Source organism: Alosa alosa, chromosome 11 (assembly GCF_017589495.1).
Source record: "Alosa alosa isolate M-15738 ecotype Scorff River chromosome 11, AALO_Geno_1.1, whole genome shotgun sequence".
Taxonomy (NCBI): domain Eukaryota; kingdom Metazoa; phylum Chordata; class Actinopteri; order Clupeiformes; family Clupeidae; genus Alosa; species Alosa alosa.
In genome coordinates, this window is record NC_063199.1 from 12131573 (window position 1) to 12158857 (window position 27285).

A 27285-nucleotide genomic window follows, 5' to 3' on the forward strand; every position below is an offset into this window, starting at 1 on the left:
TGTTGTATAAAAGAGCCTTCAGCACATGCTTTTGTTGATTTAAAAACTATCTGTTCTTTTACTGCTTCCGTTAGCAATAAATGGCAACACAAGTGACTTTGGATCCGCCTTCGGGTCAAGAGTAGCCTTGTTAGCACCAACCTTATCTTTATTAGAATTGAGAGCAAATCCAAATTCGCCGGGGTATTCCCAGGCTAGGTCAAAGGAAAAGAAAGGCCAGTGTAAAATTCATTATTAACCTGTGACTCATTTGTTATTAGGTTGGACTAAAATTAGAGAGTGGCAGGAGCAAGTACAGAAGATTGTCAAAGTATACCCACCTGAAACAATTTTCTGGCTTACAAGACATTTTTCATTGTCAACACAAATTTACACATAAGAAGCGAGCTTAATTGTATTGTAACAGTGTAAAAGATTGATATACAGGTCCATATAAAATGTAGATGTAGATCTGATGGGTCAAGAATATGTTGCCTTAATCTAAATATGTGTCAACAGAGAGACCGAGAAACTTCATTAATCCTCAAGGGGAAATGTTGGTGTTGCAGCAGCAATTTAAATGGATAGCCAAACACACATTATTTACACAAAACAGACAAGGTACGTAGAAACACACTGAACAAATAAATAACCATTCTAACTACCATACTACCATGTAAAAAGCAAAAAATAAAATTAAGAAAAAATTAAGATATATCTCTAGCTATGCAAATTAGAGTAGAATTTGCATTGTGCAGAAGTCTCCTCTCCGGTTGGTCCCAGGGGGGCGTTGTGTGTTGTGAGCAGGGCTCACTTCCTGTAGAAGTCCTTGTTACCCTGTGGACTTAAAAGAGCCTCCAACTGAAATCACTGCTGTCTCACCAGTTGGTGAGACACCAGTTGGTGAGACATGGTTCTCTCAACAACCAGCTCCAGGAGTTCCAGAGCAGTCCCTACAGAGCCTGCCATTTAGTTTGTTGTCACTGCTCAGATACAGATTGCATTTGCAACAACAGACTGGGAAAATTAAACATATTTCAGCCCACATAAAAAAACAAGTTTGATCCAGTAGTCTCCATCCTGTAGACAACCTCTGAGGTTCGATTCCAATCTAGTCTGTTGTCAAGGTGTTTATAGTTTACAGACACTTGTGTCAAAAGTGACTTACAATGATCTCAGTGAACATTACATTAACATTAAAATATACTGTTAAAAGTAAAGTCATACATTAAATAAAAAATAGCAATATTTATAATCAGTGATGGGCAGTAACACGTTAGAAGTAACGCGTTATTGTAATCCAATTACTTTTTCAAGTAATGAGTAAGGGATTACAATTGCAAAAACAGTAATTAGATTACTTTTACTTTCCTGCAAGCAGCCTGCGTTACTAAACCGTGATTTTGCCATAGACAGTAAAAGAATTTGGGATTTTGCCATATGGATTTTGTGAGACTAACTCCTGACAATGATGTAGGCTATAGCTGCAAGATATAGATGTAAACAACAGACACACGTGTGCAAGACATGGAGTGCAGGAGAGAGCGCGAACATGGAGCATTTAATTAATTCCAGTTCAGACATTAAGAAAAAACATTAACGCTGTACACTCTTCTTGGAAGAAAAATGTTGTCTACAGCGAAAAATTCCACCTCAAATCTGAGCAAGCACCTAGCAAGCCGGCACAGGAATGTGAAACTCATTGAGACACCCCCAGATCCCGACATGATGGCTGCAGCAACAGGTGAAAATAGAGGACGTCGCGGGTTCCCTGTAGCCTACTGGCCCGTTATAACAGGAGCCAGGGCATTATAATATTCTGGCTGCATTCACTGTGATTTGGAAAATGGGCAAAAATATAATGTGGTCTTTGCCTTTTTGTAATGGGGCTGGTGAGTGTTGAAGTCTTCAATAATTCGTTTCCCTTAAACCAGCGTTTCTCTACTGGGTCGCGGTGACATGCCAGGTAGGGCGCGAAAAACAGGATTTTTTAAATTTTTTTTTTATCTGTAGCCTATTCCCAGGTAGCACCCGATGCACAATGGACGCACTGTGTTATTCATACTGTAGGGAAGCGCTCGTGTCAAGGCAGCGTGAGCGCATGTTTGAATCTGCAAGCACGTTTACTAATGAACATTTCTTGAAGCTGGCCTATCTTTGCGATATATTTGGAAAGCTCAATGAGTTTTAAATCTCTAGTTACAAGGCAAAGACAAGCACCTACCTCACCTAGCAGATAAAATTACTGCATTGACCAAAAAACTTGAGGTATGGGAAAGGCGCCTCGATCGCAACAGTATGCCTTTGAGAATCTGAGTGAAATCGCTGAAACGTCTGCTTCGGGAGCCACTCTTGTGATCCCATGTATTAAACAGTAGGCCTACATCACATCCCTGCAAAGTTTATTTCAAAAATATTTCCCAACCAGCAGTGCTCAGTATGACTGGATTATGGATCCATTTAATGCAGCATGTTGGTATTTCATTGAATATATTGTACAATGCTGTAAAATATTGGCCTATGCTTCCTAATATGTTGCTGGAAAACAGAAATATGTGTGTTTAATTTACAATGGCACATTATGTATTTATTTATTATTATATCTGCAGCACCAGCTGATTTTAACTCTGCTGAAGAGGATATATTTAGAACTTGTCATTATTTCAATACATTTGACAATTTTAAGCTTGACCTACCACTTTCTAAGAGCGATGAGGGACAGGTGGGGCTCGAAAAGGCCCCCTTGATCAAAGTGGGGAATGAAAGAAAAAGTTTGAGAACCTCTGCCTTAAACTAAGCATTTACATGAAGCACAGTAGCCTATGCCGATTGAAACACATTCCACTCAGGTAGGTGCTACCAGGCTCATATAGGCCATCACTTTTAATTGCAAACAGAAAATGTCTAGCTACCTGTTTATACCAACTTAATATCATGACTATTGCTAATATAGTGCCAAATGTGGAGTTTGTGGACTAGCCATAGGCTTATATTTGAATGGAGCTGATCATTATGAGAGTTGTGTAGATGCTCTTAAAGTGACAGTGCACCATTTATAAATGAGTTAAACTGCATCAAATTAGTAGTATTTCTTAAGATATATTTTAAACTAACAGTTCTGCTGTGGGCACCAAAATAGCCAGCAGCGGCACTGCAGACACAGTTCAAACACATACTCTTCTTGACATTAGAACAGCCTAAATGTGGCATGCAACAGCATTTTCTGTTTTGGTAAATGTATTACTCCTCTCTGCACTGCAACTGTTAAAAGATGTAAATGTTAATAGACTTTGGTTTTAATATTTTTTTTTTTGCTGTATTTTATTTACATCTATTCGAATGAAGGAGTATACACACCAAAAAGTTAAGATTGAAACTAATAAAACCAAGTTTTAAAAAAGCGTATTCAGGTTGTGTATAGCTAGTGTGTTTTTGTAAAGTAACTAAGTAAAGTAATTAGTAAAGTAACTAATTACTTTTGAAAATAAGTAATCAGTAAAGTAACTAGATTACTTTCTTGGATAAGTAATCAGTAACTAATTACTTTTTCCAAGTAACTTGACCAACACTGTTTATAATAGACTAAATAGAATTGAACAGAATAATAACCATAAACTATACAAATTGAGATTCTGTAAGGAGAGTTCATTTGTTAAATCCAATGTAAACAGATGAGTCTTGTGACACTTTTTGAAGACCCCAAAACTATCATATAGTTTCATATCATATGTGTATGGTATATGTCATTAGCAGAGATATGAGCTCACTTCCTGTTTAGCTATTAAGGTGCTGAATTACAAGCCGCAAACACAGTTTGACCAGATAAGTTGTCATGTACCCTCCTTGAAATCTCCCAAGATATCAGACATAAAAACCACTTCTATAAGGCCAGCACATGACAAGTGAGTTTTTGCCCAAATTGTTTGGGTTGTTTTGCACCTCCCCCCAGTGGTAAAATGATGCATTTTTTGATGAAGGTCTCAACTCCATACACCATGTTTAGCTTCAATGCATAAATGTTTGGTAACTTTGATGCTCATTTTTATTGCCTATAACAGGCACAAATTTTTTTTTTCAATCTTGTGAAGCTTGGTGTGAAGATCAACTCTAGCAAATTGTATAAAGTGGACAAAAAATGTTTGAATATTGAACACTATAATCACATTAAAAAGTAAATGGAAGCTCAAGATAATGGAAGCCTCCAACTCCCAAGAAATTAGAACATACTATAACTGTTTATGTTTGGGTGGTTTAATTCAGTCATCTATGGTTCTGCAGCCTTATTAAAGACATCATTCAACTGTGCAAGTCCTTGGCCAGTTTATTCAAAAGTGTTGGTCTTGGAAATATGTCCTTAGACTTGCAACTGCCAACTACGAACCCTTGGCAACTCTAAACAATTCTTAAAGTAATTCTAAACAATAAATTCTGAGCAATGTGTTAGATTTTGGTACATTCATTTAAGGTTTTGCTAAATTATACTGTTTTGACAAATTATTTGACAGTTACCTCTCATGTTCAAATCAGGCAGTGCTGTCAAGTGCCTAGGCCACGAAAAAAAGTAAGCCTGAAATAATAATAACAAAAAAACAGTCTTAAACTCATATTAGTATAGCAACATCATCAAGGTATTGTATGTCAAAATGTGCTGTCCCATTATTTATACCATTTTAAGCCCTTGTGGCCTCTTTTAGACAGTTGAAAGATGCTATATGCATTTAGCGCCATGTACTGCATAGCGGTGCAACATAAGACCGCCGCTCAGTCCTGCACATTCTCTCCGCAAAAATAAATCATGCTTGTAAATTTGTCTCCATCTCCTACTCCATCCCATACAGTACTCTTGTGTGAACTCATGTGAATGTAAATGAGTGTGTGTATGTGTGAGTTTACTTTTGTATGTGTGCTTCTGTGCGTGTGTGTGGAGGGGGTAATGGGGTTAGTGTGTGTATTGGGGAGGTAATGGAGAGTGTCTGTGTGTTTATGTGTTTATGTGTGTGTGTGATTTTATGTGTATGCATGCATGTGTGTGTGTGTCTTTATGTGTGTGTGTTTGCATGTGGGTGTAAGAAGAGCTAAATTCCATTGGTGAGTGTGAGCAACCCCCAGATGAGCACACGGACACCACCAAAGACGTTCTGAGTAAGGTTTGCATATAAAGACGAGATGATAGGTGAAAAAGAGGAGTGTGACAACCAGCTGTCTCAACTGAAGACAAAAATATATTGCAGCTGGAAGCCTTTTTTGCCCCCTATGAGTCACCTATTCAGAGACTTGGTGATGAGGATTACACTGATGAAACCAGAGCCAGAAACTCTCAGAGGATGAGTTTAAAAGTAAAGCCACAAAGCTTGTGAGTGATGTTTTAGTGCTCGCTGTCAGAAGTTTGGTGGACTCTCTAGATTCACACAAAGTGGCTGGTGCTTTCATATCCAAGGCAGACCCACACATTTCTCCCCATATGGCTAGGAATGCTGCTTCTGATTTAGTCATAGAAGTGACTGATGTGGTGCAGAAACTTCTGGAAGCCACAGACTCCACTGACACTCCAGCAAGCCCATGCTCTGACATGAAAGAATACATTGATAAGGGTATAGAACCTTCACATAGCATCTGTCAAGCAAATGAAGACGCTAATGTGACAATCTGGTCCAACACTGGCAAAACATTCCAAAGCTTCAGGAGAAAATACCACCTTGCACACTTCAAACCTGAGGACAAAGACAACGAAGAAGCCATTAGCAAGGTGCTTGGTTTCATTCAAGAGGAACTCGCGCAATCTGTTGATGTGGATAATTCAGAGGACCTCCAAATGATAAGAGGCATATTGTAGTCCATGCAATAATCGACGACATTGGAGAGGACGAGTTAAGGGGTCCAGTTAAGGGAAGACCCACAAAAGCTGAATTCCTACTCATCCACTGCATCCAAAAACAAATTGTCAAAATTGAGGTCTGAGGTCTTACCTGGTGCAATCCTAAGCCTTAGTGCACTGAAGCACCTCCTGTGCAACATGTTGACATGGATGAACATGAGCCCTCTTCTATCTCTCGCAAGTTGGTCATCAACATTGTAAACACCATCTCTACTGAGCTGGATGACCAGAATGAGGATTGTTCTCTCACCCACTCAGGATCTTAACTCAGTCGGGGATAGACTAGAGATATTGCTGTGTGATGAGAGACTGAGCTCACTCTCCCACAATCTTAGTAATCTGATTCACCATCTTTACCTTAAGGACCAAAAAGGAATGGTGGCCACAAAGTTTGCCTCTGATTCTCTACTTTTAAACATGGGACAGAGTGGCAAATTCCCCAAAAAAGATATTGTCAGACAATTTGTTCAGGTATATGCTGAGGAGACAGTGAAGCATTTTTTTCCTTCCTTGCTTCAACATTCAGGGGGCTTTGATTAACTTGTCGAGCCCTATGCAATTGCATAGTTAAGTTCTAGAGCAGAGCTCTTTAGGCCCAAAAAGGAGGACAAATGAGCGTCCGGCTTGAGGATGCGCTGGACGCCAGACAGGGCGTTTAAAATCCGGACAGTCCAGCCTAAATCCGCACGTATGGTAGGCTACCCTAATTCAACATCCCATATCACCTTGGAATATGGATGTGGGAGTTTTCCAACATGCTTCATCCTCAGTGTCTTGCCCCAATGTTTTGCATTTCTTGAATGAAATAGTATCCTATGGTGTCTCGATATCTCCTTAACAAATACAGAGCACATTACAAGTTCTTACCACAGTCATGGTAAGTCATGGACCCACAGCCATTTACTAATCGTCTCTTTAGCAGACCTTCTTCAGGTGATCCGATGCAGCTTTCAGTGAGAGAGGATATTGTTATGGATTCCCTTTATCCTTCACTGAACCAAATGGATTCCACCTCGGGGGCCGTATTCACAAAGCCTTTTATCTTACCACTAGGAGTACTCCTAAATCGCACTAAAAGATTTTAGCTAGGAGTTTTATCTTAAAGGTTATTCACAAAGCCTTTCAGACCTAATCTTAGTAAGGAAAAATGACAACTCCTAAACTAAGAGTGAGTCTTCGTTGCTATGGATGACGTCATTACTCATGCACGAGCTTGACTGAAGTGACCACCTTGATTGGCTGATGATTGTAACGCGGGAATGATTCCAAACACCTCCCTTACGATGATGAGTGACAGGTCTGAGAATGCGTGCGCTACACAAGGACGGAAGATGATGAATAACTGAATAAAAAGGCCTAGCCTAAATGAATCAAGAGTAAGGCAAAACAAATAGCCTAGTAGCCTAATGAAACATGCGGATTGATCCAGTATCTTTGCATTATTAAATTAACCTGTCACCATAGCCTATATGCCTACGTTTGCAAAGAGGAGAACATTTTAATTTGATTCACAATGAAACATTACATTTAATTTACATGTTGACAATGTAGTAGTTTTGGTTGTTGTTGGTGGCGTTATTGCATCCCTTTTATGCCTACAATGCAAAATTGTTCCCTCGCGATTGGAAGCTAGCCGCATACGCATTTCAAAACATCGCAATGTGAAATGCCACAAAAAGGGTTTGTGAATAGGTCTTAGTGAGTTAGGAGTCTTCTCAACTTCTTTTAAGCTGTCCCAGACTGAGGTGCTACTTTTAGGTCTAAAATGCTTCGTGAATTACTTTTAGTGAAAAAAAGTAGGAGTCCTAAAGTTAGGAGTGACACGCCCATTATTTTTAGGAGTTGCTCCTAAATTCGCCAGTTAGGAGCTACTTTTAGCCTTAAAATTCTTTGTTAACCTGGGTGCCATTCCAAACTTAGTCCCGCCCACAACTGAGGTCGGGAAGTTCGGTCTGGCATTGCTTCATTGTGGTGGAAGTATGCTCGCCCTATATCGGGCGGACCAATCAAATCAGGCTTTACGATGATGGACAGGTGAGCAACAGCGCCTGGTCTATCACGTCATCTGAACACGCTTAGATTAGGCTTATGTTTGCAACACAAACGCTGTGGCTAGAAGGATACATGGCTTTTAAGATCCCATATTGAAAATTCATATTATTTAATGATGTTGTATCACTGAAAACAATTATTTCTGAAAACTGTGGCCAAAGTTGAGATGTGGGAAAACTCGTGGTTTCACTTTCATCAAGGGAAAACAGCGCTGTTGCATTGCGACATGTTCCGTTTAAAATCTCTGATTGACCACCTGTTCGAGGGATTTGCGACAGCCTTTCCCAGCTGTTTAACATGTTTGTAGCATATCACTGTTCAACAGAATTATTTTTAAAAACGGAGGGGATATAGGAGAAGAAGGATGGTTTGTGTGTTTTCTTCCTACACCTCACGGTAAGCTATTTTGTTGCTCTGATTGGTTAGGTCTATCCAATTGAGTGCAAAGGCATTCCCCCCCTGTATCGGTTGAAACACGCCCCATAATTACGTCCCAATGGAGCAGTATCAGACTCATATTCTGACTAGAATTGAGTATGACTACGTCAGGCTAATTCTTTGTGAATACGGCCCCAGATGATTAGGCTACACCAGTCTGGTGACTATGTTAGTCATGCAACTACTTTCTAAGCTGAATGATCAAGAGTCACTCACAGACAATATGTTGGACATGTCTAGAGTGCTAATTGACAGGGTAATCACAGAAATTGATGCTGTACCGGACATTGCAAAAAGTAATGAATGTCCTCATAGTGTGAGAATTCAGAAGTCTGCTGAGCTGTTTACAATGATGATCTGCATGAGTTTGGCGGTAAGGAGATTCTCCTGAAGGCAATGATGTCAGGGGATCCATTCATTTCTATGGCGGTAAGGAGATTCTCCTGAAGGCAATGATGTCAGGGGATCCATTGCACTTCTACAGCCAGGTTGTTGAATAAACAACCTGGCTGTAGAAGTCCCCCCCATTGTGTTTGTAGCCTAGCTTATGTTTATTAGTTGAGCGGTTGGGAAAACGTTACAAACTTTAGCCTGGGTGAACCTATAACGAACCTGTTGGCAAGTGAGAGGATGAATGTGGCATTTTGTTAAATTTATAGGCAACACTGGGTGGCAGTCCAGTTGATGGCTGTTTGAATTTGAAATGGAGTGGGCAGGTCTGTGCACCTTTCAAGCAAAACGTGGTGTGAGCAAACATTATCATTATTTTATACAGTCTATGCTTGTAACTTTATTTGCAAGACAGATGGACTGTAGAGACCAGAAAATGCATACAATTACGGTCTGTATAAGGTTACAGGTTTGTCAAAATTAAAGATACTATAGATTCTAGTCATGCCAGAGATGTTAGTCCTACAGAGCCAGAAGGACTCGTCATATGAGATGACAAGGGCTGAAGCCAGTTGGATCTAAAGTGCCAAGTTATTCGTTATCAGGTGAGTCCCAAAGCATATTGTTAAATGATTCTGATTTGGAGATGTGAAATTGATGGCTTAGCAATCTTTTAAGATGTTTTTATCCTTGCTAGTACAAGCTAGCATTGTCAGATCACGTTAGCTACTGTAATTTAGCTAACGTTAACGTCATAAATGTTGACTCGGACCCAGAAAACGTAAAGGTTATGAACATAACCACAGTTCTCTGAAGGAGAACAGGCGCCTATCATTCCACGCTCACGTATCGAAGTCCTGGCCAAGTCTGTTGGAGCAAATAACAGTCTCCCCATTCTGAAGCGCCCACATGCTCCAAGACTGGACGGATAGGGGCTGTCGGTGTTCTCTTCACTAGAAACACAGCCCAGACCACCTGTCCCCACTCAGTCACACACCAAATGCCAATGGGCAAAAACGGGGCCAACTCGGTCCTGACCCGTGTAAATGCTACAGCGAGCCTCCATGGGCCAGCCTTGGCTCGATATCACCTGCCGCAGCCCCCAGACCACCTGTCCCACTCAACACACACCAAAATGTGTCGGGGCCACCATGTCCTGACCGTGGCCTTCTCTTGAGTCCAGCCGGGTTCCCTTTGCATAGCCGAGCAACCTCTGAGGCTATGTCACCGCACCTGAGGCTATGTCACCGATCACATGCCACTGACAACACTGAAAAGCCACAGACGCACTCGCGGTGTTCAGGCTGTAGTAACGCGCAAATGTTTTGCCCGTCTTCCAGCTGGCAGACCTACATATATCCTCGAGCGCGGCCTCCTTCCAGGCAGCCCAGGACGCCCGCACCCCTCTGGTGGAGTGCACCCTTAGGTCGCCCGGCTCCTGCCACCTCATAAGCCGCTGCTATAGCCTCCACGATCCAATGGGAGAGCCTCTATTTAGAGAGGGGTTTCCCTAGCGCTTGTGCACCAAAACAGACAAACAGCTGCTCAGTCTCCCGTAGCGCACTCGTCCTTCCCGTGTAGACTCTCAGAGCCCTCACCGGCAGGCTACAAAGCCATGGCTCTTCCTGCTGGGCCTCTGGGCCAAAAGCGGGCAGCTCGATCACCCTCGAGCTCGCCGAGGAAGACAGAATCTTTGGCTGATAAAAGGGATTAGGGTGGAAGACTTTCGAGTCATCCACTGCGAATTGCATGCAGGCTGGGTTAACCGATAATGCTGTGAGGTCACCCACTCGCTTCACCGAGGTCAGCGCGAGCAATAGCGCCGTCTTATAGGACAGCCATTTCAGTTCGGTCCGCGCCATTGGCTAAAACAGCGCTCCCACCAGAGCCTTCAGCACCAAGGCCAGGTCCCAAGGTGGAACTGTGACCGAGCGTGGAGGTCTGATGCCTGTGCCCCTCTGAGAAATCGCGACACGAGGGGGTGATCTCCAGGCGACATCCCCGCCCAACCCATATGACAAGCCGATATGACTGCCAAGTAAACTTTTAGCGTGGACGGGGCACGCCCCAGGTCAAAAAGATGCTGCAGGAACACCAGAATCTCCTCGATTGGGCATGTAAAGGCATGGAGTGCTCTCTCCCAACACCAGTCCACAAACACTTTCCATTTTAGGGAATATAGTGAGCCGGTTGACAAGGCTCTGGCACTCTGTATGGTTTCCACCACCGAGAGTGGCAACCCTGCGCTAAGTAGCCTCAGCCTCTCAGGGGTCAAGCCGCCAGCTGCCATCCCTCCGGCTCCGGGTGCCAAATCGCCATGTCCGGCTGGGACAACATATCTTTGAGGGCCGGGAGCTTCCACGTCTCGCCGTGCAGTAGAGCCATTAGCTCCGGAAACCATATCTGATCTGGCCAATGAGGGGCTATCAGGATAGTCTTGTGTTTGCCTCTCCTCACCCTCTCTAAGACGGAATTCGTGGGCCAGAGCGTCTACCCCAGCGGAGCATCGCTCTCCGTCAGCGCAAACCACTTCGGGCAGTGGCAGATCGACCTACGCCCTCCTAAAGCGCTGCCACACCCCCTCCACTACTTGCGGATGGAGGCGCCACTCTCGATGCGACAAAGGGCCTCTCGACAGCATATCCGCCGCCCCGTTCTGCTTGCCCATCACATGAACTGGGCGGACTGAGAGGAGATGACACCTCGCCCACAGTAGCAATCTCTTCGCTAGGTGACATAGCTGCGGCGAACTAATGCCCCCCTGGCGATTGATGTATGCCACCGTCGCAGTGTTGTCCGTCCTCACCAACACATGACGCCCTGCTATAAGTAGGCGAAAATGCTTGAGTGCAAGGTACACCGTCAAGAGCTCCAGAGCATTTATGTGCAAATGCTGTAGCTGCCTGTTCCATGTCCCCCTGATCGATCGCCCGTCGCACACTCCTCCCCAGCCAAGGAGGCTGGCATCCGTAGTCACCACTTGCCGGTGGGCTACTCTCCCCAGCGGGGCTCCGACTGAGAGGTTCTCGGGGGTACGCCAATAAGCAAGAGCTCTCCAGCATGTCCGATCCATTCGAACGCGCTTGTGCCTGTCCCTGACAGGATGAGCGAGGAGCGCTGAACACCATACTTGGAGATCCCGCAGGCAGGAGGCGAAGGGGAACCGAATGCGAAGCCGCCGCCATTAGCCCCAGAAGGCGCTGACATTGGCGCACGGTGACCATAGCGTCTCGGCGAAAAACGCTGATGCAGTGCTGAAGGCCTGCCCGACGTGCCTGAGACAATGTCACTGTCATGCCCACCGCATCGAACTCCAGTCCTAGGGGATTACCTGCGCGGGCACGAGTCGGCTCTTTGCCCAATTCACCTGGAAACTAGCCGTTCGAGATGGCCAAGCGTCTTGACTACATGCAGTTCTAAAAAGGGCCCTGGAGTCTGCCAGTAAGACCCAGTCGTCCAAATAATTCAATATGCGAATACCTCGCCTCCTGAGAGGGGCTAAGGCTTCCCGAACAACCTTGGTGAAGGCGCTAGAGCCAGCCCAAAACATAAAACCTTAAACTCCCACACCTCGACCTCGAACGCAAAGCGCAGGTATTTCCTGTGGCAAGGATGAATCGGAACATGAAAATATGCGTCTTTCAAGTCTATCGTGACCATCCAATCCCCCACGCCAGGGCGCGTATGGGCGAGACCCTTATCCGCCTGACACCCATGAAGACGGGAGGAGCACGGGCAAACTGTAGTTCGTACCTGTGCTCCATTGTATGGAGAACCCATTGGGAGTTTGTGCACTTCCGCCAATCCGCAATGTGGTTCGCCAGACACAGCGACCGCGGGCTTAACCCAGGCTGACCCACTCCAGGCGGGGCATCCACATCCGGAGCGGGCTTCGCCGTGCCTCATCATGATTATTGATTGATGATTTTTCTTATTTTTTTATTAACAAGTGCTTGTGAACAAAACAGCGCAACTGCGCATGAACTGTCACTTTGGAGAACCCTGGCGCACTTGGGGAACGGCTCGCCAACCTCCCGTGACCATCCCAACAGTCAGCTCGCCTGAGGCTGGCCGGTGGGGGCTGGGCGTGAAGCAGACCGCTCCCTGCCCCGCTTCTAGCCTCGCCTTGACTGCCCGTCCTGCCGCGGCGGGTAGATGCCCCTCTGTTGCCCAGGCGGCCTCTGCTTCTGCTGCTGCTGTTGCTGCCGCTGTGGGTGTGGCGCACACTCGCGTCTTGCCCGCACATGGTGCGTGGCCATTGTCGGCGCCTGTGCGGTGGGGCGGGAGATCCCTTCTTGCCGAGGCAGAAAGCTCTTCAGCGCCTCCGCACTTTTCTGGGTTGCCTCAAAACGCTCCCTCATGCTGGTCATCGTCGGCCCGAACAACCCCAAGGGGGTCGGAGGCGCATCAAGTAAGGGGATCTTCTCCCTGTCCGGCAGCTGTGACAGCGTAAGCCACATGTGGCGCACCAGCACCACCAAATGGCCCATTGCCCTGCCCTGCGCCAGAGCAGCACACCTCGACGCTCGCAGCGAGAGGTCCAGGGCCTTCCGCCACTCCAGGGTTGGAGCCGAAGGCTCCTCCACTTCAGTGGCCAACCTCATGCTCTCCCCAGCGTATACCTGGAGAACCGCTGCTGTGTTGAGGGCCCGGCAAGCCTGCCCTACACAGGCATATGCTTTGGATGCGAGTAAAACATTAATACTTTGGCCTATGACAGTGTTTCTCAAACTTTTTCAGTTTCAGGACCACTTACAACTAACCCTAGCTAAAAAAAAAAAAAAGATTAGACCTACTTCAACAGTAGCCTATAATTAGTCTACACAATAGGCCTACTCACTGAACCACCTTGCTTATTGTCTTTGCACTTTGCTTATTGTGTGGATTCATACTGTATGATTTAAACTGGCATATCTTACATAGACAGTGTTGCAGAACTGTTTTTACATACAAGTTGGTTCAATATTGCAAACAACTCATCTATATTATATTTTACCACGCCTGCTCATGGACTACTTGGGATAGCTTATGGACCACCAGTGATCCCCCGGACCACACTTTGAGAAACACTGGTCTCACGAATATGACAGTGGTCCAGTCAAATCTTTTACTGTCTATGGTCAAATCCCAGCCCGAACTATAACTGTAGATCGACTTACCTATGCATGTAAACATACTGACTGACAAAAAAAATCAGAATGAGTAATTATAACAGACGAGTAGCCCTGTGGACACAAATATTGTTGGAAAATTGAGATGTGTGAAACACTATTTGACTCAAATGGTAATCAGAAATAATTTGTTATAAAAAAAAAAGACTAAAAATGTGTTGACTAAAACTGACTAAGATACCTTTAGTTTTTCTTTTGACTAAAACTAGACTAAAATGATCGAGACTTTTAGTCGACTAAAACTTGACTAACAAAAATGACATTTGAATGACTAAATATGACAAAGACTAAAAAGGACATTTCGTCACAAGACTAAGACTAAATTAAAAATAGGTGACAAAATTAACACTATCTGCTTCATCAGCGACGAAACCTCAGCGAGAAAGATATGCAAAGATATGCAAAGATGTCAAATGTACTCACATATAAATATCAGTGACAGATTGTAACAAACTAACTCTTGGAAAGGTAAGGTGAGGTCACACGCAAAGAGAAGGAGAGAAGGTGTTAAGCCTAACCTACATTTTTAAAAGATTTGGGAATGCTGTATTTAATTTACTATGCTTAAATGTATTCATGGATAGATTACCTACATTTTTCATTAACCGAGTCTAAATCCAGCGTAGCATATGCTTTCATCAAAAACTAGGCCACAAACTTAAGCTATTTTTTTTTTTTTTTTTTTTTACAGGAGAAACCATCTGAATAGGTTACAGAGAGGAAAGGCAGACTTGCCTCTGAAAAAAGCAGGGAAAGAAGAGGAGACGGTGAAAGAGTGAGCCAGAAAGTAGAGGTCTGTACGGGACAGATTTTTCAGTTCTGCTCCTGCAACATCTGTCCTGCTCCCGCAATAATGTGTCATTTTTAGTCCCGCTCTCGCCCGCAATAATGTGTCATTTTTAGTCGCGCTCTCGCCCGCAAAAGCCCACAGGATATGCAGGAGGGATATTCAGTTTTGCCTTCTGTCTCACAAAAGGAGCACTTGACACACACAGCTGAAAAATACTGCCAGATGTCTATTTCTTGATTCTGAATGTAGGCTAAAACACTTTTTTCGACTCCTATTTGTTCCACTTCATGTGGTTCTGTGCAGAAATACAAGACCAGTGGATAGTCATAATTTGTGTTTAAAAGGGGAAGTAACGGCTACATGTGTGCTATAATGTAGCAGAACTATAGGGTGACCACCAACCAGATAGATAGGGAGGATAAGTTGTCTATAAAAGGAGGACAAATTGGCCAAAGTGAGGACACCCCCCAATGTCTGCTTATAGGCCTATTTCAGTTGTGTAACTGTAGCTAGCTGGTACAGTAAATATCTGTGCAGTATGTTGTAAACTTCCCAACGCCTTAAGAGTTGTGCTAGAGAGCCAGCAGCCTGGGGTTTAAGCTTGATTGTTAGCAAGCTCAACGCCGAAGGTGCTGCTGTTTGCAGGGTGAGTGCAGGGCTGAGCCATGTTAATCAACACAAGGCATTGGTGCTGACCCGGATCAGGAGTGAGGTTTAGACATAAAGGTGCTTTGCACCTTGCTTATTGTGTCAGAGGATTCATATAATTTAAACTGGCAAAGCTACAAGGTTACAAGTGTCAGAACTGTTTGGATTTACATACAAGTTAGTTAAATATTGCAAACAACTCATCTATATTATATTTTACTACGTCTGCTCGCGGACCACTTGGGATAGCTTGCGGACCACCAGTGGTCCCGGATCACACTTTGAGAAACACTGCCCTAGACAAACAATGGCATTAGCTAATGCTATCATTGTGGCTAACTAGCTACTGTCAATAGATAACATTATTTTACTGTTGGACGTAATGTTACGGCAGATATCAGCTCACCAATTTATCGGTCGGGCTGTAGTTGTGAGCCTGCTCAGATTACACAACAAATAGTACAGACAAGATTCAAAAGTCTGTTAGATCCACCTGATTCTGGCCTAAAATCAGGTCAACATCACTGTGTCTGCTTGGCATAAGTCAGCACCAATTATCTTCCATGCATTATTCTGGATTCTTAGTAAATTGTGTTCTCAATTTAGTAAATTGTGCGCAAGTTTTACTAAATAGTACGCTCATTTTATTAAATTTAGTAAAACGTGCACATCATTTAGTAAAACGTGAGCACGATTAAAATAAGCACACAATTTAGTAATAATCCAGTGGACAGAAAGGTGAACCCGGAAATGTTGAGTACACCAAAGTTTTATGATGGAAATATATAGTATGGGTTCCCAGCATGCAGAAACTGCTGGATGCTAATTTGCATATGTCGGGCAATTTGTGTAATTGAGCTAATTAGCATAAATTAGCATAATCACCTTACATTATACTTAGATCATATTATAAGAGCTGCTTGGCCAAAATGGACAATGTTAGTATGTTTTTAGGGGTTACTGGAGATGCTGAGTCCATATCTGACATTTTCAAGATTCAAAATCACTATTTAAACTTGGTTTGGTCACGTTTTTACTCTCATTAAGCTGATTTTGCTGAGTTTTTTGGGGGGCTTTTTAGACGGATTTTTTGGGCGATAAAAATGTTCAGTGTTTAGGAATAATTTGGATCCTCAAGTTATTTCTGAATTCCACAATAATTTTGGAAATAGCTATTCACTGGCCCTCTGCTGTGACTCACAATTGAGTAACAAAGGGAAGAACTAGCCTCTACTACTCCTCACTGTCCTCATCCGTTGTCCTGTCGCCATCTTCTCCAGACTCTTCATCCCTGTCCCTATATATTGCCACATGTAACATCACTGCCTTTGCAGAAACAATAATTAGTACAGGCCAGGCCTGCAGCTGCACAGCTGCACTTTCTAGATACATGTATACACAGTTTTAACCCAGCTTTGCAGTTACAACTGATAACATCTAACAAATGAGGAGGAGCAACAGGACTTGAATCGAGGGTATGCAAGTTCCTCTCCTTTCTTCATACAGTACCTGTCTTCTAACTCCCTCCAAATGCGGTGATATCCACAGCCGGTGGATCAGGACGGTCTGCTGCTTTCCAAAGCAGCACCTGTAGATGGGCACGTTTTCCATGGAGGAGCAAGTTGCGTTCTGTAGGAGACAGTCTCTTCAGTGCTGGAGGAGCCGGGATTGGGAGACCTCACCGCCAGGGATGAATTACTGCACGGGCCTACCGGGCCCGGCCCAAGGGGTCAGGGGGCCCTGAAGCCCAAACCTTTGCATGAAATCATTGCCTCAATATATACACATCAGGATGTAGGCTATGAATCTGGTAGAATTTAGTATTGGCAATCCCCAAAATGCACCAGAATACAAGAAATCACATCAAACAAATTAAAACATTTCTGAGGAAGGACCCCCAAACCTTCCTTCCACATATGCGACAATTAGTGGGGGGCCCTTAATACATCTGGGCCCAGGGGCCCGAAAGTTCATAATCTGTCCATGCTCACCGCTAGGTGGAGGCCCAAGCAAAAGGATCAGAAGAGAACCCTTGTAAGGGGTACTAAGAAGCTTACAGAGGCCTTCAGTAGAAGCCGCAGGAGGAGACTAGCCGTCGCTTGGGCCTGTTTACGGGAGAAATGCTTGCCTGAAGAGGGTTTTGATGCAGTGGCCACAGCGGAGAAGGACTTCACGCTGACTGGGAGAGCGGCCTGAGGAAGCGGCCTTGGAAAAATAAGGTAGTGGCGCCAGCCTGGGCCCCAACTTCACCGAGAAGACCTTGAGCCCCTGGCCCCACCAGGCAGCTTTAGGTCGGAGTTGGCGGTGGCCCTGGCTGCGGAGCAGAGCAGAGGTGGAGCGGCAAGGAGGTGGTGCCTTGAGGACGACGGTTGGCGGAGCCTGTTCGAGTCGGCCTGTTCGCCGTTGCTCTTTAGAAAAATAAGGGGAAAAAGTTTGTTGTGTGAAATCCGATGGCACGGGCAGAGAGAAGGTCCTGGCCTTGGCGATCGTGGCGGCTCTGCGACAAGGCAGCAGGAGGAGGGCATGCGCCGGTAGCTGTAGCCTGATTAGCGGCGTGGTCCCTTCGCGATGGAACTGGCGAGGCGGCCAGTGGAGCATCGGAGGTGCAGTGCCAGTTACGGGTGCTCAGTGCGGGGAGTCTGTGGCAGTGGAGGCTAGGCCCCGCAGGAGCGCTGCGGTGGTGCACAGTGCGAGGTGCGACCTGAGGCGTTCTCTGAAGGGAGCTGGGGCCCAGAGGTGACAGACCAGGTGACTGCTAGCACGCCCCGCATTGGGCCTGGTGGTTGTAGTTCCCAGGGGTGAGTAGGGCTCTTAGCGGTGTGTGCACCCCACCTGCTGTGTGGCAGTGTCAGAGACTAATTGCTGGACTGAATGTGGAAAACGCCCGCGCCGAGGATGGCAATGGCTTGTTGGGGGAGCTGTGCAACGCCAGCGTGCTGGACTGTGCTTGAGATTCCCACAATGTTTCACGCTGGGGATTCTAGGAGAACTGAATGATCATCTCAATACCAATGTTTCCCAAAAGGCTTGTCCCAAGGAGAACAGTATTACCTTAAACACACATGAGGAAACTGAACAGTCCAATCAGTAGACTAGGATAAGCTAGCCAACTATGCTACTTTGTTTACAATATTTCCAGGCTTTAACCAGACAGCTGAATGTGGTAGAGTTGTAATAGAAATAGTAGGCCTAAGCTATAGGCTAATCTGCATAAAGTGTGCTGTCATAAATATCAGACATTCAGTATTCTCTCTTTTTATATCAGGATATAAAATAATACAGATATATTACATTGTAATCCTCTGGTGTTCTAAGGTAGGCTATTGAAATGGCTAGCCCCCCCCCCCTCCAAAAAAAAAGAAAAAAATTGAGGTTCGTATCAAACCGTGGGTCAAAAATCGTGTACTTAATCGAATTGTTAGGTTGGTGTATAAACTACAGCCCTATCCTCCAAAAAAATCTGTCTAAATTGTACCAAAAAAAAAACTCAGCAAAATCAGCTTAATGAGGTAAAATGTGACCAAACCAAGTTTAAATAGTGATTTTGAATCTTGAAAATGTCAGATATGGATTCAGCATCTCCAGTAACCCCTAAAAACATACTAACATTGTCCATTTTGGCCAAGCAGCTCTTATAATATTATCAATATAGGCTATTATGCTAATTTAGCTAATTAGCTCAATTACACAAATTGCCCAACATATGCAAATTAGCATCTGGCAGTGTCTGCATGCTGAACCCATATATTTCCATCATAAAACTTTGGTGTACTCAACATTTCTGGGTCCCCAATGGGGCTCTATGGGCTGTCCACCGGACTATAAAATGAGTGCACGTTTTCTGATTCCAAAAATTATCTTGACACCTCCGTATCTACAGTAGGTAGCATGTGGTGTCAACACTGTCTGGATCATGCGTTAATACTCCAATCCAAATGGTGGCGGTAACGTTAAGTTGCTAGTCATTTTCGTAGGTCGGCCAGCTGGAAGAAGAGAAAGTGTCTGTCGTGGGGAACAAGATGGCGGTCCTGTCAATCGCCTCAGCTGGAACATGCATGTAGATGTCAACAGTTAAACATAATAGAAATGTAACGAGAACACCCTGTTGCACCTATTAAGACGATCAGGCTTATGATTTCAACTATGAATTGCATGGACTAAACCTCTGAAGGAGTCAACGAAATGTGTGACAGTTATGTCCGCTCTCTGCTGCGTGTGTCCGTGGCGCAGATCTGTCAAGCTCTAGGCTGGGACGCAGTTCAGCTAACAGCATGTGATCTTCTTTCCGATGTACTAGACCGATATATTCAGCAGCTGGCAAGAGGTTGCCACCGTTATTCTGAACTCTGTGAGTAACGTCCCCAGACCTTGTGTAACGTAGTATCAACAAGGTGAACTTTTGACATAGGCTACATCTAATCACAACTATCAGCAACTCTCCCGTGGTAAGGCCTCAGTACAGTCGCACTCAAACTTGTGGGTTAGAGTTCCAACACCACTTTACTGCAGTCTATTTCAGTGAAGTGTCTTATAGCATATCGCAGTGTCATCATCTGCAACTATTAGATATTTAGATGACGCAATGAATTACGAATAACTGTCATCATGCTAGATTCTCAACAGTGTGCGTAGTGATCAGATGTCAACAAAGGGGAGTGTCCAAAGAGCTAATGAAGTTACCTGGGCTCTGTAGCCTAGACCAGACCAAGAATAACTAAGTTTATGCACACATGTCTTTTAGAAGTAGAAATGACAAACGAGAGGTTTGGAATATTACAGTAACAGCACAACGTTTTTGATTGGTATAATTTTATCACATCCCATAGGATTACTATTTGGCAGTAATTAGCTGTTGTAGACTGGGAGTGCAAATCTACAAGAGCTGTTTGCTTTCAGATGGAAGGACAGATCCTGTGCTGGATGATGTTGGTCAAGCCTTCAGATTGTTGGGCGTCAGTCTCAGTGAATTGGAGGATTATGTCCACAACTTGGAGCCTGTTGGTTTTGCCCATCAAACACCCCTCTTCCCTGTCAGTAAGAACAATGTGTTGCAGTTCCCACAATCAGAAGCACAGGATAAGGAGGAAAGGAAGGAGTACATACCAGATTACATGCCTCCACTGGTCTCTTTGCAGGAGGGTAAGGCTTCAACTGATTTCAGTCAAACCTGTTGGGGTGGGGGGTGAAGACAATTGGAAAAAAGCATTCTATATTCTATTTCTTTATCCCATGTCTTTCTTTCTCTCCCTCTGCATCTCAGAAGAGGAGGAGGAAAGGGTCCTGACAGACATGGGAACATCAGCTGAGGCTATGCAAGTTCCTTTGGATGAGGAAGAGGAGGACCTGGGAGAAGAAGAAGCAGTCAGTGATGAGAATCACCCACTGAAGAGGCCCATGTTGAGTCCTGATGCCAGTATAGGTATGATGGCCAGCAAGAGGCCAAGGCTTCAATCTGGCTTCAGCCCAGAGTGGGCAGGGGAGCCGAGGGAGCCCCTCAGTTCTCTTAACCCCCAGCATGTGCCATTCTCTATGATGGATAGTATGGTATCTTTAGCATCATCACCTGAGACACCATTACCAAATACAGGCTTTAGACCCCTGCCTATGATTCCGAGACACTCAGATCACAAGGCTTCTTGTGCTCAGCACAGGAAGCCAAACGTTTCATCACCTGGTAGGCAAAGGACAAGATCACCTAAAGGGGCTGGTGTTGGGCCCTCAGCAGGGAGTCCCATATGCTCACCTAAAGCATTTTCAAAGGAAAAGAAGTCGCCAGGCCAGGCTATAAGTCCCAAAAGTCCAAAGAGTTCCAAGTCTGGCTCAGAGAAAGCTGCACACACTCCTGAGAAGGGCGAGCCCCTGCAGAGGACTACCCTAGCCACTCTGAGTGAGAGGATGGGGAAGGAAAATGTTCATGTGCGACAGCAGAACTTGGAGTTAGACAGGCAGCTTGAAGAAGCACACCTCAGGAAGCCAGAGCCACCGGACAACACCATTGATGACTCCATCGATGCTGTGATCGCCAGGGCTTGTGCAGAACAAGAGCCGGACCCTTTCGCCTACACCTCAGCTTCTGATTCAGAGAGTGACAGCATCTCCAGCCCCAGTCGACTGACCATCATGGAGCCAGCAACGCCCAAGACCAAGATGGGAACAAATGTCTGCTATGAGAGAGACACGTCAACGCCGTTCTCAATGAGTGGTGTCCCGGGAAGCATGTGGACCATGGACGACTCCATCAATGAAGTAATTCGCAAAGCAAACCAGAGAGGTCCTTCTGGATCACCATTGAATGACTCATATCTGTCGTCCCCGTCAGCCTCACCTCCCACACCAGAGCCTCTGATGAAGGTGTTTGAGGACAAGCACAAGATGGTGGCATCGGCTGATGTGAAGAAGAAGCTAAAGAAAGAGCTAAAAACCAAACTAAAAAAGAAAGAGAAAGAGAAGCCAAAGGAGAAAGACAAAGAAAGGGACAAAGGCAAAATGAAAGAGAAGAATCGGGATAAGGCAACAAACAAAGACAAAGACAAGAGCAAGGAGTTCCTTAAAGAGGCTAAAATTCCCTGGAAGGACTTTTCTCTCAGGGAAGATGACCTTCGAGAGCATTTCAAGATTCGGGATCTCGTAGGCCCTGAGATGTCCTTGAAATCAAAGTCCAAAGATGGAACTGAAAGCAGCTTCAGGAAAGACAAGGAAAGGCATAAAGACAAGAAGAAGGACAAGGAAAAGAGCAAGAAAGATAAAGACAAGCGAGATAAGGGCAAAGACTGGGGGAGAGAGGGCAAGAAGCTGTCTGCAGCCCTCACTCCATTTGGTCAGGTTGATGTCCCCATGTCACTCTTCAGCCCATCCAGCTGTTTACGGGTTCCCTCTGTGCTGCCGCCACTCCCACCCATTCTGTCTGATCGGGACAGCAAAGGCAAGGAGAAGGACAAAAAGAAAGACAAGAAGGAGAAGAAGAAGAAGAGGGAAAAAGAAAAGGAAAGAGAAAGGGCTAAGGAGAAGGAGAGAGAAAAGGAGGAAAAGAAGAAGGAGAAAGAGAGAGAAAAAGAAAAGAGAGAAAAGGAGAAAGAGAGACTGAAGCTTGAAAAGGTAATGTGCTGATTATAAACAGATACCGTATATTGTAGGCAGCTACTAGTCATCTTGTGTCTCGTACCTCACCAGACTCTTGTGCCTTTGCAGGTGAAGGTGGTGCCTCCGGCTGCTGTCCCATCTCCTGTCATCCCCCGGCTCACACTCAGGGTCGGGACAGGCCAGGACAAAATGTGAGTCCCATGCCATGTTTTCAAATATGTTTTGATGGCTAAATGCTTGCTGTTCTTAAAATAACCGTATCAGGGGTGTGAGAAAAAAACAGTTTAGTAACTTGACAGTGGGGTAATTTTTTGATATTTCTCTTTTCTTGTAGCTGCTCTCCTGCTTCCTAGGTCTAGGCATGTTTGCTGCAGCTAACACCACTCTGTTGTGATGTGCACAGATAAAACACACAGATTTTCCCCACCTTTGCAATTACACTGCAAAAAAGGCTTATCTAATAACATCTAACCACGTGTTATTACCGTAATTTTATATCAAGATCAAACAATCTAGGTGGTATTGTTTTCGGTATAAAGAGACTTACCTAGCATTCTCTCATAAAATCATTCGTAATTTCAGAAGAGTTTGACTCATTTTTACGATGTCTCATCATGAAATCAGGCAAATTTGGCTGCCAGTGCATTACGCAAATTTGTCTGGGTAAGACTTCTTAAAATGAGTCAAAGTCTTCTTAAATTAAGTAAAAATGGTTTTCGAGAGAGTGTTGGGTAAGTCTCTTCATATTTAAATAATACCAAATAGATTTTCTGATCTAACACTTGGTTAGATTTTATTTTTTTGTAGTGTAGACTATGGAACTGGATGATGGACTACTCCAAACAGTATCAACATTGGTTATGACTATAGTTTGAATATTACGGATGAAACATATACAGTGTTTTTAAAGGGGTACTTGGCAACTACTGTATTTCAACGTAATAAACCCGTTTAGAAATCATTTGGATGGTTAAATGACCTGTTCCGGTGAAAATGGTGACTTTCCCCGCTGCCCCTAGCATTCCCAGGCAGAAAACCAACCTTGCAACATTGAGACTACCGCCCCAGAAAGAGAAGTGAGAAACAAGAAACTCATTTTAAATCGTGTTTCTTACCTTGTAACATCCACATTGTTTTGCCTGTTTCGCTAGCTTGTAAAGAAATCCATGTGCTTTATCATTACTTTTTTCCACAGTTTGAAATAGCATAATGCACAATTTCTCCAGCAGAGGGGGAAATATAGCTAATCCTGCCAAGTTTCCCTTTAATATATGAAGCTTTGTAGCTATTGGTCTTGTTTTGAAATGCTTCTCTACTGTGTAGAGGCACAGTAGCATACCGTGGGCCGCTCCTGACTCAGGGCCCCATTGCAGTTGCACTGGCTGCATTGCTTATAGTTGTGATATTATGTAGGATTTATGTTTTTATGTGTGTACTGGACAGAAGGGTATCACAAGTGGACTAATCTTTAGCAGCGCAGGATGAGGCACTGAACACCAAATCAACAGATAGCAAGATGTAACCCTGTATCAGGACAGTATGTGTAGATTGTGTGAAGAAACCTCAATTCTAGAATAGATCACATTTAGTTCCTCAACCACATTGTGAGAATCCCGCTCAGAAATTCTTGAAAAAGACAAACATTTGGAAAGATGCATCTGTATATCGGTATGTGGGGTATCCTTTAACCATGCCCTCCCCCCTCACTCCAGTGTCATCAGCAAGGTTGCCCCCAACTCTGAAGTCCCTAAAGTCTCCATGGCCAAGACGCAGAGTGTGAAAGCAACACAGCCTCCGGCCCCGATGTTCTCTCCTGCGGCACCCCTGCTTGCTCCAGCTCCTTCTCTAGCTGTGGCAGCTGGGCCTGCAGCTGCAGTGCCTCCTCCTTCCGTTCTCTCACAGGGCAGCTCCCTGAGGACACCTGTGTGCAGCGTCGTCACGGAGACCGTCAGCGCCTATGTGGTGAGTTCTGTGTATCTCAAACTATTAAAGGTGTTGCGATTCTCCAAATCCTCGATTTGATTTAATTTAGTAGCAGGGTCTTCGAGTTTGGTTGATGTGTTTTTAACTCGCTGTAGCTTCAAATTTCAAGTTCAAGCTTCAATGATGTTGATGTGACGGAATTATATGTGTGTGTGTGTGTGTATATGAGAGAGAGAGAGTTTTTGCCTCATGGCATGCATGCTGGATGTGTCTTTGGGGGGGTGGTTACATCATCAATTCTACCTTTGATTTTGACTTTCAAACGGTTTTCAACTTAAAACCGAAATCGTGATGTCCCTACAAGCTATGTGTGTGTTTTGTTATGTCTATGAAGTTCCTTTTAGAACTTGCAAGTATTGTAAATCATAACTGCATAGCACATTTAAAACCAAAGTGCTTTACAATTAGCCTGACGAGCCAGACCCACATTAAAATGTAGGGTTTGGACACTCACCGTTCGCAGTGCTCAGTCCGAGGGGCGGGATAATCAGTTGTCTTTTAAATTCCCTCTGCACGCAATAGGACAGCGGCAGCGCTATGAGTCCCATGCGTTTCCCACCAGCGGAGCTAGTTGGCTAGTTCAAACGTTTGCCAACTTAATAAAAGCTTAACTCGTGTCACACTGTTCGCCAGCAGCAACATCCATCTGATTTGTTTTCAAGTAGCAGGGAATTCAAGCCAAACCGTTGCAACTCTGCCATCAATCATTATGTTAAGCCCACCTAACGACTCTATACACGATTTCATTGGCCTGATTAAGTTTCAATTTCTGGAGCTCACAATCCAACGGAGAGTTGCTAGACTAGCCCTGGCCGCTAGGGGCGCGTCTAGATTTCTAGGCTACAGTACTTTACAATAGAAGACACATGCATACAAAGAGACCTCAGTCTACTGACTACCTGTAGTCGCCCGTCTCAAATTCAAATCACAAATGCTGGCCTGCAAAGTGATCTCCAGTCGAACTTGCCCCACATTGCCTGTAATTTGATTGGCTGCCAAAATCCGCAATCTTATTGGCTGTCAGAATTCAGTTATCTATTGATTTTCTGTAATTTGATGGTTGGTTGTTATAATACTAAATATTCAAAAATAAAATCAGTCAAGCAAAAAACTAAAGAAACTATATAACTCATGAGGACTGCACACACCCAAAGGATTTACTGTAATTGTAAGAAAAATAGCCTTTACATGTAGTTAATGCACACACACACACACACACACACACACACACACAAAAACACACACACACACTCTGGCCCCTGAACAAACCTGGTTGCGGCCCCTAGGCCTGTAAAAAAAGAGTTATTTTTTCCACTTTAATCCCAGATATTGATACAGTGCATTCATTTGCAGGGATGATTCTGTCAAATTTGTTATTATTTGGACAGGAACACTCAAGCAATATGCAGTTTTACTGGGAAAATAAAGTAGTGTTCTATTAAGTTAATATGGACAAAAATTGTAAATCTCACCCTACATGATTTGTTGTGCCTTTTTTTTTAAGATCCGTGATGAATGGGGAAACAAAATCTGGATTTGTCCCGGTTGCAATAAGCCTGACGACGGAAGTCCGATGATTGGATGTGATGACTGCGATGACTGGTACCACTGGTGAGAGTTTAAACTTTTTGATGTATTACTGTTTGACTAGTTCTAGTTGAGTGTAAATACAATAGCACAATACAAGAGCTTTTATAGTTGAGTGTACTAAACTATATCAATAGTGTGCTTGTTTTGCTCATCAGTTTAGTGCCCGTCAAATGCCATGTGAAACATCCAGTCTATGTTGCCACCTCTCACTATACTGTGTCCTTGTCACTCATGGTCCACCTCTCTGCTGTGTCTCTGCCCACAGGCCCTGTGTGGGGATAATGGCTGCCCCACCTGAGGATGTCCAGTGGTTCTGTGTCAAGTGTGCCAGTAAGAAAAAGGACAAAAAACACAAGAAAAGGAAACACAAAGTGCACTGACCCTGGGGCTGGACATGTTTTATAGAAGGCTCTACCTTTTCAGCTCTAGCTGTCTGGAAAGTCTGAAATGTTAAAGACAGAAAAATCTTCAAACTGAACTTGGAGAATTGTCCAGACTACTCTCCTCAGAATTGGATTAACTATGGGTTCTTCGTTTCTGATCATGTGGAATATCTGTCTACCAAGCACCTTAACTGAGACCGTGTGGAAGCCAAGCAGGGTATTTGGAATATAGATGTGTGGCGTCCAGAGAAATTATGCTTTTCCTTTTCAGGACGATATATTTACTTTAACAGAAAATCAATCAGTTAGACTCACTGTTGCAGTGGCCAACCATTGTTCTGACATTGATGAAATATTGCATATAAATACGTACTGAGGGGACACTGAGGTTGGTGTGTACAGTATGGAAACTCAGACCTCTAAGTCAGTTTCCATTTCTTGAGAAACAGACTTGTCAGTTTCATTGTCAGCAGCTGATTATTTTTTTAACTTGCCTGATTTTCTTTCTTGTAATTAGTGTATATTTTTTGAAATGAGAGTTTGTATTTTTATTTTTTCTCGCACATTTCTGTATGCTTTCAGCATATTTTATTTGACCAGAATTTCCTCAATATGAAAGACCAACGGTTTGGGGGTATGTGTACATGAATTGTGTGCTTTATGTACCTGAAGTTGATCCCTGAAATCCTTGGTCAATGAAATCTGCACTGACTGCTCCGTTCTCAAAGTTGCAGTGACTGTTTTGTTTTTTGACATTTATACATTTCTTTCTTTTTATTGGTGTGCCCAAGAAGATTGTTCAGTCATTTTAACAGGACAGACACAAATGATTGTTAAAGCAGGGATAAGACTACAGATGGAACCTTATAAGATTTATAAAAAGAGTTTATGAATAAATTAACTTGA

General features: G+C 44.1%; 1 protein-coding gene across 3 annotated transcripts; it reads left to right on the forward strand.

Moving 5' to 3' along the window:
- The first annotated feature begins 24 nt into the window (after positions 1-24).
- LOC125303290 (transcription initiation factor TFIID subunit 3-like) lies at positions 25-27285 on the forward strand. Of its 3 annotated transcripts, XM_048256953.1 has the most exons (8): positions 25-310; positions 499-600; positions 20240-20482; positions 20604-22438; positions 22532-22614; positions 24136-24385; positions 25911-26017; positions 26262-27285. In XM_048256953.1, the coding sequence occupies exons 2-8, from the start codon at positions 534-536 to the stop codon at positions 26374-26376; spliced, it is 2700 nt and encodes an 899-aa protein (XP_048112910.1). In that variant the 5' UTR covers positions 25-310; positions 499-533; the 3' UTR covers positions 26377-27285. The 3 variants fall into 3 exon arrangements, with proteins under 3 accessions (XP_048112910.1, XP_048112909.1, XP_048112908.1); XM_048256952.1 differs by having other exon boundaries at positions 25-600; XM_048256951.1 differs by lacking the exons at positions 25-310; positions 499-600 and adding an exon at positions 19132-19691.

What these genes read in the sequence shown, in the direction of transcription:
- LOC125303290 (XM_048256951.1), top strand. Translation starts at nt 19,526, where the DNA reads ATGTGTGACAGTTATGTCCGCTCTCTGCTGCGTGTGTCCGTGGCGCAG. An exon ending in AGAGACTGAAGCTTGAAAAG is followed by an intron (nt 22,439 to 22,531) that starts GTAATGTGCTGA and finishes GTGCCTTTGCAG; the next exon opens with GTGAAGGTGGTGCCTCCGGC. An exon ending in GGGACAGGCCAGGACAAAAT is followed by an intron (nt 22,615 to 24,135) that starts GTGAGTCCCATG and finishes CCCTCACTCCAG; the next exon opens with TGTCATCAGCAAGGTTGCCC.